Source organism: Elephantulus edwardii, unplaced genomic scaffold, assembly GCF_000299155.1.
Source record: "Elephantulus edwardii isolate Elephantulus edwardi_28Jun2011 unplaced genomic scaffold, EleEdw1.0 scaffold00267, whole genome shotgun sequence".
NCBI lineage: Eukaryota > Metazoa > Chordata > Mammalia > Macroscelidea > Macroscelididae > Elephantulus > Elephantulus edwardii.
Window position 1 is genome coordinate 1,070,044 of NW_006400017.1, and position 11,030 is coordinate 1,081,073.

Below are 11,030 nucleotides of genomic sequence, written 5' to 3' on the forward strand. Positions count from 1 at the left end.
GGAGCCCCTCTGAAATACTGGTCACGAAAAATAATCTCAAGTGAGTCTTATTAGAGCACATGGGGCTAGCAACCAATTGAGTTGTGACTGGTCAACTAACAACTTTTTCTTTCTTTACGTTTTGTTTTAACCTAAGTTTGCTCATCCCATACATGCATTTCCCCCATAGCCTTCTACTGCTCAAAATCACACCGCCCTCTGGTGATAGGGAGTCAGAGTCCTCCGGAAAGCTCTCTCTTCATGGTCCCGGGAAGCAATGTCAGGAGCAGGCATACTCGGGACAGAAGAAAGTCAGTCCTGGCAGCTCCTTCAGTTCTAAACACTTCTGGTTGGAGGGAAGCAGGGAAAGAGTAAGGGGTTGGGGACTTAACTCTAAGGTGGGCTGCACAAAATGATCCAAGGCATCTGTTCTTCCTTCCCTTTCTTCTCTAACAGGGACCCTTGTCAGTCAGGCCTGGGGAGGGAAGGGAAAGGGTGCAGTTGGTTCTAGAACTACACATGGCCTCCAAACCATTCTCCAGAGTTAATAACAAGCCCTGGGGGGTGTCTAGCCCGGGACTGCAGAGCCACACCTGCCTCTCCCTAACAAACAAGTGACTGGATGTGCATGCGTTTTTTTAACTTTTGAAAAAGAATAGTGACCTGTGTGAATGTTTACAAAGTTCTTTAGTTTCCATTCAAGAATTTATTGCACATTTTATTTCATAGCATTAGTTATAATTTCCTCAGTATAAACAACACCCTTCCCATTCCCTCCCTGGGTTCCCATATTCATTTGACCTGCGTTTCTGCGCCTTCCTACCTTTTGAGTTTTGTTTTGGAGAAAACCTACCCTTTTGGTCTTGTTTGGTAATTGTCCTGAGGCACACATTTCATTGAGTGCTGTTGTGCACTATACAGGCTGCATCTTGTAAACGTGCATCTACACTTCCCATGACAATAAACACCTTTCAGGTCAGTGCTGACCAACGTCGCATCAAGGATTGTGTCCATTGAACAGGGCCATCAGCTCTGTTTTGCTCAGCCCTCTGTGATTGGAACTCTAGAATGTTGCTACTTTACAAAAAATATTACAAAGCCCATCTACTTCTAAGATAAATGCCTTTTCAAAAATGTTTTGCCTCAATTTGTGGAAATTGCAGAATCTACAGTGCCAGCCAGTCTGGGTCTTGCCATGGCTGGGCAAGCAGTGAAAGACTTGCAAACCAGCACAAAGGACATTCACTGCAATCCCAAAGACACATGGTTCGAGGCCACCAGCTGCTCTGCGGGAGAAGGATGGACAAACTCCTGCTGTGTGATTAACTGCTTCTGAAAACCTGCTGGAGGGTCAGGTATGGGTTGGCTCCGACCCAGTGGTACACAGGACAGCTCAGCCCCTTCCCGTTTTCACCTCTGACAACCGTGCTGAAGACCGCGAGCAGAAGTTGTCTCACTCCATTGATGCTTTCCTCCCTCAAGAACGGTGTCCCCTAGCACAGACTTACCTGTTCTCTGTCAAGTAAAGCTTTATGGTTTTACTTCCACTTGGCCAGTTGGGCCAGTTTTTTCTACTCTGTGATTTCTGGGGGGAAAAAACTAATGATATGTTCCTCCCAGGCCCCTCATGTAGGTTGCAGCCAGAAACCTGCCTTAGAGGAGCTTGTAGTAGAGTTGAGAAATAGACAAACATACAAACTCAGATGCACCTTCTAAGACTGCCTCACCCTCTTACCACTATGACCAGCAAGGCTTTGAATGAAGAAACAGGTCCAGAGAGAGAAAGGGTTCTGCTGGCATTTCCTAGCATTGGGTGAGAATCTCAGCTTCCTGTTGTTGTTGTTGTTGTTTATGTGCCATTGAGTCACCTGCTCAGCTTCCTAGCTGCCCATTAATGACTCTGTGGTGGCTTCTATTCTCAAGATGCCTCTGGGGAAAGGCCTCTACATCTCAGTTCCCCAGGAGGTCAAATCCTTGGGTCTCTAAGGGGAGGGAGTCTATGCTTGGAACGCAAGGAGCCTGGGGGCAGTTGGTCAGTTTCCAGCCTCCAAGGAGCCTTTCCCTTGCAGTTTTGTTAGTTGAACAATGACGTGCATCCTCTCTTCCGCCCCCAGTGAAGCATCTAGTCTAGGACCCTGAGTTATAAGTTATTATCTTGTTTCTTTTGTTTTCTTTAATCTGAACCTGTCCTTCAGTCTCTCTCAGTCTTTTATGACTTTGACATTTTCTAATAATGCAGTAGCATTTTTTTAAAAGGTGTACTTCATTTGGGGTTCGTGTGGTGTCTCCTCATTGCTCAATTCAGATTATGCATCCTCTGTTAGAATGTTGTGTAGATGATGGTGCGAACTTCTCAGGACCCCACTTTCCAGGGGCACACACAGCCCATCTGCCCGTCGTTGGTGGCTTAATGTAATCACCCCATCAAGATGTTGCCTGACCTCTCTACTGTAGAGTTACTCTGTTTGGCTCTTGCTACTAACAAAAAAAGAAGTCCTAGTAGTGCAATAGTTAAGTGCAAATCTGCTAACTGAATGGCCAACGGTTCAATCCCACCAGTTTCTTGTAAGGAGAAAAGACCTGATGCTCTGCTTCCATAAAGATTAAACCAACACAACCTCTTTGCTCTTGAATTAGAACTAACCCATAGCAGACTCTCTAGCAGGTTTTCAGAGGCTGATAGCACAGGAGGAGATTGCCCCTCATTCTCCCATGGAGCAGCCGGCGGATTCAAACTGCCACAGAGAAGCTGCATTTGGCTTTGCAGAGCAACTCCCTGCAGACCACTCCTCCAGAACTCCCTCTGCATAAGGTCATAGGCTAGCAAATCCTTTGGGTCAGTTCTACTGGGTTCTATAGTCAGATTCAATGAATCAGGCATTATGTAAGTCAGAATTAGCTAGACAGCCTACAAGAGCAAAAACAATGAATGAACAATGTATAAAGAGAGGCTATGAGGCATTGGCGGTTCAGTGGCAGAATTCCTGTCTTCCATATGAGAGACCTGGGCTCCATTCCTGGCTGATGTACCTTATTGGCAGCCACCACCGGTCTGTCATCAGTGGAAGCCTGTGTCTTGAACAGGTTTCAGTGAAACTTCCTGAAGAAAAGAGACTAGGAAGAAAGGCCTGAAGGTCTACTTCTGAAAGCCAATCAATGGAAATCTTACAGATCACATGTTGATTGTTGTTATTATGTGCCATTGAATTGACTACAACTCGTAGCGACCCTATAAACAGTGGCTCTGAACCCTGACTTATCCTGAGCCAACCTCACCATCCCTGACACACCTGACCCCATTGCCACAGTCACTGTGTCAATGCATCTCATCCAGGTCTTCCTCTCCTGTCCTGACCCTCTATCCTTCCAAGGATGATGACCTTCTGCTACATCCATTGACTATAGGATGGCTCGATGTTTGTTCCCTTGGCAACCATCTAGATTGTAGGATAGCTCAATGTTTGTCCCATTGTGAATAGAGGTGCCACCAGTCAGATGCAGACTCAGTGACCACCACTATCAACAAAGATGCTCTAATCAGACCAGTATCCTGCTCCTTATAAAAAATATATATTCCCGTGGGTGTGGTGTCTGTTAATGGGTTTTGCTCACAAGCTCTTGCTTTCTCCAGAGGCGACAGATGCCACCTATCCCAGTGTTGCTCTCTGGGCTGGCCCCAGCCTACAGGATTGGACCTGGGTTCAAGTTCTTTGTGCACAGTCCATCTTTTGTGTGGGTGGCCAGACTCCCCCACAAGGAGCAGGCCTCTGGGCGTCATCTCGTTTCCTGTCTTGTCAAACTCTTTATTCTCACTGTAGCCACTGACTAGATCAAGTGGACCACCGAGCCGTCCAGCCACCCAGCTGCAGGGGAGCTTTGCACCCTAACAGACTCAGATGGTGAAATCCCACTGGTGAGGCTGCCGTGGGCTTGTGGGCTCGACAGGAACCTGAGATAAGATACCCAGCAGTTAGGGCAGCTGCTTTGAGGTTGGGAGGCTAGGAGGCCACAGGAAGTGACTCTCTGCAGAGCTGGTGCGTCCTCACACCAGCGTCCACCACCCCAGGACAGGAGCTGCAGCCTGACGTGGGCGTGGGGATGTCCACCAGGGGTCTGGAGCCTGGGCTCAAGCAACTGGGCAGACATTATGGGACTTTGGCCTCAGGCCAACATTCCCCTGTGACCACACCCGCCCCCTGGGGCCTGCCCCGCTGGAGAGCGTACATCGCAGCTGCTGTGCTCTGCTACATCAACCTCCTGAACTACATGAACTGGTTCATCATTGCAGGTGAGGAGAGGGACGGCTACCCTGGGCAGTTGGCCAGCCTCCAGCTGGTGGCTGCATATCCCACAGTGACCTTCCATCTAGTGTCCTTTCTCCTCTTGCAGAATTCTCTCTAGGCTTCTCATCTCAAGGGTGGTTTTCAGGAGGGTGTGTGGCTGTGATGGCAGGAGGCATGATGGGGTACGAGTGAGGAGAGACAACAGAGAGAAAAGGGTCTTACAGGCAAAGGCCTTGAGGTGTTGGGGGGATGTGCCAGGGTGAGGGTGTGGAGGAAGGGCAGCCTGGCCCACCTCCCAGGTGAAGAGAACTCTGGGTCCACCTGCTGTTCCAAACCCTGCCCCCCTTCTTATAGGTCCCAGGACTCCATCTGTTCCTGTCTTCTCAGCACTCACTCATCCATTCACTCAAGCTGTTTTTCTCTCACCACTCATTCATTCGTTCAAGATCAACCAAAGCGCCAGCTGTTTTTCTCTCTTCCTGTCAATCATTCGTTCATTCAGTCTTTAACGATTGACTGAACGCTAACTCTGGACAGGACCCTCTGGTGGGCCCTGGGGACCCTGGGGAGTGAGGAGTTGTATTTGTGTTCCTGCTTGACCTCAGGAATGATCATTCCTCAGGGCTGGGGGAGAAGTTCATTCAGGAACCCTGCAGGGCAGAAAGCTCCGGTCAGAGTCAAGAGGCTGGGCCAGAGGAAGCGCGAGATGTAGGCAGTAGCCCACTTCTCTGTGGTCAGGACGTCAGTTTTGGTAATGTTGGTTACCAGCTCTGCATGTTGCATAGTGACTGTAAATATATGAAGTGGGTGCTGCCAGACTTGGTTTTTGTCTTTGAGATGCTCTGGGGGACCTATCTCTGACAGAGGATGGAGCGGGCTGAGTGTCAAGCAGAGTCTGAGGACAAATGACCAGGGGGTCAGGCAGAGCTGACAGAGGCAGTATATTTTGTCCTCGATAGCTGATAAGATTGGAAAGGCAGAGAACAAGGGGAGGGAGGGCATTCAGACAGAGGGAATGGCCTATACCCGGGGCAAATGGGGTCAGCGTGCATGTTCTGATCAGAGATGGAGAGAGAAGATAAAAGAGAAAATTATTCAAAAGAGAGTATTTGGGGTCAGATCATCAGCTTCTTGGATAGGAGGCTGGCTGCTTGGTTTTCCTCCTGTGGGCAATGAGGAGCCATAGAGACTTTTTGTTTTAAGTGGAGGGATAGTCTCAGATTTAAGGCCCTGACAGAAGCAGCATGAGGCTGAGTGGTCAGCTCAGAGACTTAGCCCAGAATCAGGGGGCCAGAGCAGAAGAGTGGGCGAGGGCACAGAGAGGAGGAAGGAGGCAGATGGGTGCTGGGGGATATCATGGGGAGGTCCCATTGCCCCTGGCACTCTCCCTGGAAGGCCCCTGCCTGGGTTCTGCTTAGTGGAAGCCCCTCCCTTCACTTCCCCTGGTTGTGGAAAAATAAAGAAGTGAAACCGCGCAGAGTCTTGGCAACAGTGTGGGGTCAAGGCTCATGAGAAGAATGGCTAAATCTCCCTTACAGCCTCTTTGGGGTGCTAGAAATCATATTTTTAAAAAAGATTTTTTGTTGATTTTCATATAATAATACCTTTATAGTGTGTTTCATTCATAGAAATTTTGTTCTATACAATCTCATTTACATTGAATTTTATACACTCTTTCATTTACATTGAGTTTCATACAATCTTTCATTTACATTATGTTTCATGCAATCATTCATATATATTCTATTTTATATTTTTTTATGCTAGGTTATTTATAAAATTAGAATATATTATTTTTCTACACCAGATCCTTCCCATTTCCCTCACCCCCACACCCATCAAATTGTGTGACCCCATGATTAATCCTCTCCCCCCATCCTTGGGGTGCTAGAAATTCTTGGCAATATGAAAACAAGGCTGTGTACACCTCTGATCTTGGGCCAATCCCAGAGAGACACAGGACTGAGAGGAGCCCTGGAGGAGAGAAAAATGAGATTCCCATTGCTAAAAAAAAAAGGAGTGCAACTGTAAAGAATTTTTTAGTTAGTGATTTATTTTCTCACCTGTTGCCTCAGTTATGAAGTGCTGTTGTAACAGAGGTATAAGTGGATAGCTTTAACAAAGTTTATCCTCTTGTAATACAGGAAGTAAGAAGTCTGGATTCGATGCACCAACTCTAGGGGAAGGTTTCCTCTCTCCATCAGCCCTGGAGGAAAGTCCTTATTTCCTTTGAATGTCTGTGGTCCTGGTTTCCCAAGAGCTCCTTATGTGTTGGAATCAATCTCCCTTTGGGCTAAGAGTTCTCAGCACAGGGACCTTGCATCCAAAGCATGTGCTTTGTCTCTGACTCTTCTTTTAATGTAGTGAGAAGAGTCAGCTAAGTTAACATGTTTTTTGTTGTTGTTGTTGTTGTTGCAATTGAATCCATGCCATTCTACTCCTTGATCTCCCCAAATTCATATTTTTGCCCCATGCAAATTACTTTCTCCCATCCAAAAGCCTTCAATCAACTTCAGATATAAATTCTGTTTTGGGACCACATTCCCCTTTGTCTCTGAATCTAGAATAACAAATTACTTGCTTTGAAGCACAATGGTGCAACGGGCACTACTAGGTGGACAGGTCCATTAAAAAGGGGATAAATTGGAGAGAACGAAAGAGCAGTGGACACCAAGCAAGTAAAAAGCCTAGAACAACTCACATTAGCTGTGGAGGCTGAAAAGAACCTTACTTCCTCTAGCTCATCTGAGCACCCACCCTGACCTCCACACTACGAAGTGTCGCCCTTGTTCTCTGGACCCTGAGTGACAGATAAATCCTTGGCCCTGGGCTTCTGTGTTATTTCCAAGTTCACTGGTTTGTCCATTCTGCTCCCTTAGCTTTGGGTGGCTCCATTATCCTAGTCTGACTGAGAGGCAAGTCCACTCTCTTGGCCCTCACAGGCCTTCTGACCCTCCAGCATGGCAGTCTTGCCTTCTCAGCTTTGAGCATACACATGCATCTGACAGTTTGAATGGCAGCTCCACCCTAAGTCCCAGAGGTCATGGCTTGGCCTGTGAGACAGAGGCAAATCTGCTTCTCATTCCTGTCTCTTCAGCTTCTATTTCCCAGTTCCTTGGTCTCTTGAAGAGCTGGCTTGGGGGCCAGGGGGCAGGGAGAAAAAAAAAAAAAAAAGAACTGGCTTGGCCTTTGCTCTGCTTGAGCAAGTGTCACAAAGCCCACACTGCCAGCAACTTCTTTTCTGAAGGCACTCAGCTCTCCCTTTCCATGCTGTCCCAGGTCAGTCTGTTGTTTCAGTTTCTCTGCCATACTTCTTACTGTCTGCGGTACCTCCATGGTTAGAGCTCTCTTCACTCCCTCCTGAGTTCTCACCAGAATTGCCTTTGCTGTTTGTAATTCTACCAATGTCTCTTCAAAATAGACTAAGCTTTGATTATTCACTCATTAATTCATTGCTGTCAAGTTGGGACAGACTCATAGCTGGCCCTCCAGTGGACTTTCTGAAGCTGCAAACTCCAGTGGATGGCTGGTGGATTAAAAAAACCAGAGAGGCTCGACCTTTGGCTTAGCAGTGTCATCCCCTTTGGACTACTCCACTTTTAGTATTGTTGCTTTTGTTATTGGGTGCCATCAAATCGACTACAACTCATAGTGACCCTATGAAGAACAGATCAGAGCCCTGTCCTATCCTGTGCCATTCTTGTCCTCTCTGATGTACTTGAGCCCATTGCTCCAATCACTGTGCCAATCCATTTAATTGAGGATCTCCTTCTCCTTCTCTGATCCTCCACCTTTCTAAGCACGATGTCCCTTTCCAAGAAATAGCCTCTCCTAAAAAATGACCAAAGTATGTGAGACGAAGCTGTGCCACCCTTGCTTGCTCCTAAGGACCCTGGTTTCACTTTCTTCAAGACATATCTGTTTGGTTGGTTTTTGTTGTGGGTTGGTGGGTTGTTTTTGTTTTTTTGCTTGTTTTGTTTTTCTTGTTTTTCTTTTTTTTTACTCTGTAAGCTATTCAGTACTCTTCTCTAATACCACAGCTCAAAAGCTTTGATTCTTAGTCTGTCATTCTTATTCATTGTCCAACTCTCAGATGCATAGTAAGTGACTGAAAAGACCATGGCCTGAATCAGGCACACACCTTGTTCTTTAAACTTCTCTTCTTCATACTTGGGAGAAAACCTTTACAGCAGATTTACCCAATGCAGCATGTCTTTTGATTTCTTGACTGCTGGTACCAAGGATTTGAGATCCAAGTAAGATTAAGTTGTTGACAATTTTAATTTTTTCTCCATCTATCATAAAATTTCCTCTTGGCCCAGAGGTGATGTGATTTTTGTCTTCTTAATGTTGAGATGTAATCCAGATTGAAGGCTGTAGTTTTTTATCTTCTGCAGCAAGTACTTCAAGCCCTCCTCACTTCCAGTAAGCAAGATTGTGTTGTTTGCATTACACAGATTGTTGATGAATCTTCCTCCAACATTTCCAGCTTTTACTCATTACCCAATCCCATAACCGTTTACATATTTTAGTATCTATTAGAGCAGCATCCCACTCGCTCAGGACCAAATTAATTCTTAGTTACTTAGTGTTGCTTATACAGGAAACCACAAGTGGATGACTTAAGTAAACAGAAATGTATTTGCTCACAGATTAGGAAGATGGAAGTCCAAATTAAGAGTGCCAGTTTTAGGGGAGGCTTTCTCTTTCTAGAGGAAAATCCTAATTTCCTTTCAATATCTGTGGGCCTAGCATTCCTCAGAGCTCTCATGGTGTTGGCATCAATATTTTCCTAGGTCTAGGAGGTTCTCAGCACAGGCTTCCTGGGTCCAGAAGATGTGCTCTGCTCCTGGCTCTTTTTCATTTCTTGGTATTATTGAGGTCCCTATCTCTCCTCACTTCTCTCTCCTTTTATGCTTTGCGATATATTAAATCAAGGCTATGACTAGAGTAAGGATATGGCATCTCACTCTAATTTTCTTAAAAGTGATTGGCTTTTGAAGATAATTATACAGAAGATATCATTAAATAACTGCCAAACTCTATGAACTTGGATAAAGGATGATAGTTATGGAAAGGCATTAGGTTTTCTGTTCATCGAATCACTATGAGTCATACTCGACTCAATGGCAATCAATAACAACCACCAATAAGAATCATGGCCCGCACAGTGCCACTGTTGTAGAATGGGGCTGACATCAGGGTTGGGGTAAAACTGAGAAAAACTGGATAAATTATGCATACTGCATTGAAACAGATGAGAGAGAGAACAGATTAAAAGCAATATATTATAGGGTATTATGATTATCATAAGAGTCTGGAATGAAGGTTCCATAGTGGAGTGTACCCGGGGTGGGGGGATTGTATACCAATAAAGGAATTTTTCTTTTACTTTTCAAAGAGAAGAGTGAACTGGGGTCGGGGAGGGGAGAGGCAGGGAGAAAAGTGCAACAATTAATTAATGGAAATCCAAAATCTCTGTAAATGTTCATTAAAATGAATAAAAAAAATAATGGCCTGGTGAAATTAATACACATTTCTGGGAAACACAATTGAGCTGATGACACTTGTGTTGCCTATTTTGTATTTTCAAATAATGTTTCTTATTTTATAATTAAGACATTAGAAGAGGGGAAAATACACTGGTTTATATACACAAGTGCTGTGGCAATGGGGCTCAGATGAAATGTCTTAGCAAAAAAAAAAACCACAACAAAACCCTCTTATTTTACTTCTCTGATTCTTTTGCTTTTCCAGAAAGTCCAATTTTTATTTGAGTGAAAGTTTATGCATCATACTGGGTTTTAATGCATTCATAATTTTTTTGTTTTATAACAGTAATCACCATTGATTAATGTGATTGATTAATTAATTACCATGTCTAATCAAGTCCTTATTGTGTGTTACGTTTCCCTTCACTTGTTCTGATTCTTTGTTTTCTTCTCCACTGTGTGGATGTTTCTTTAGTACCCCTTTTTGGGGACTTCTGCTCCTCTCCATAAGCCCAGGGAGGAAGATGGCATGCCTCCAGTTGGAATGTAAGTTCCAGTTCTCCCAATTCCTTGAACAGCCTCTGTTTCCTCATCTGTGTAATGGGAACAGTGATAGACTTATCCTTTTAGAGTATCACTTTCTTTTTTAAAAAATTAATTTTAATGAAAATTTACCAAGATTTTTTTATTTCCATTCAGTCATTGATGCACTTTTCTCCCTGCCCACCCCTCCCCTCCAGTTCACTCTTCTCTTATAAAAGAAAAATTCTTTCATTGTTATACAATCCCTCCTCTAAGTCCACTCCACTATGTAGCCTTCATTCTGGACTTATGTCATGACAATAATACCTAATCACATATCCCTTTTAAAAAGTTTTCTCCCTCATCTGTTTCAATGCAGTATACATAATTTATCCCACCTTTCCCAGTCTTTCCCCAACCCCTGTCAGTCTCGTTTTACAACAGTGGCACTATGCAGTATTTTTCCTATTGTGACTGAGATATTTCACTCAGCATAATATCCTCCAGGGTCATCCATTTTGAATAATATTTCATGAGTTCCTTGTTTTTCAATGCAGCGTAGTAGTCCATTGTGTAAATATACCACAGCTTCTCTAATCCATTCATTTGTTGCTGGGCCCTTAGATTGTTTCCAACTCTTTGCTATTTTGAACAAAGCCGTGATAAACATGGGTGTGCATATTTTTGCTTGAGTGGTGGTTATGGTTTCTTTGAGGTATATTCCAAGTAGTGGAATTGCTGGGTCAAATGGTAT

The 11,030-nt window shown here is 44.7% G+C and overlaps 1 protein-coding gene across 1 annotated transcript in view; it reads left to right on the top strand.

The window, feature by feature from the left end:
- Nucleotides 1-4,077: 4,077 nt before the first annotated feature.
- The window catches only part of SPNS3 (spinster homolog 3 (Drosophila)), a 69,867-nt gene continuing 62,914 nt past the window's right edge, over nt 4,078-11,030 (top strand). The window contains exon 1 of the mRNA XM_006899796.1: nt 4,078-4,267. Coding sequence (XP_006899858.1) covers nt 4,078-4,267 — 190 coding nt within the window. The remainder of the gene's footprint in view (nt 4,268-11,030) is intronic.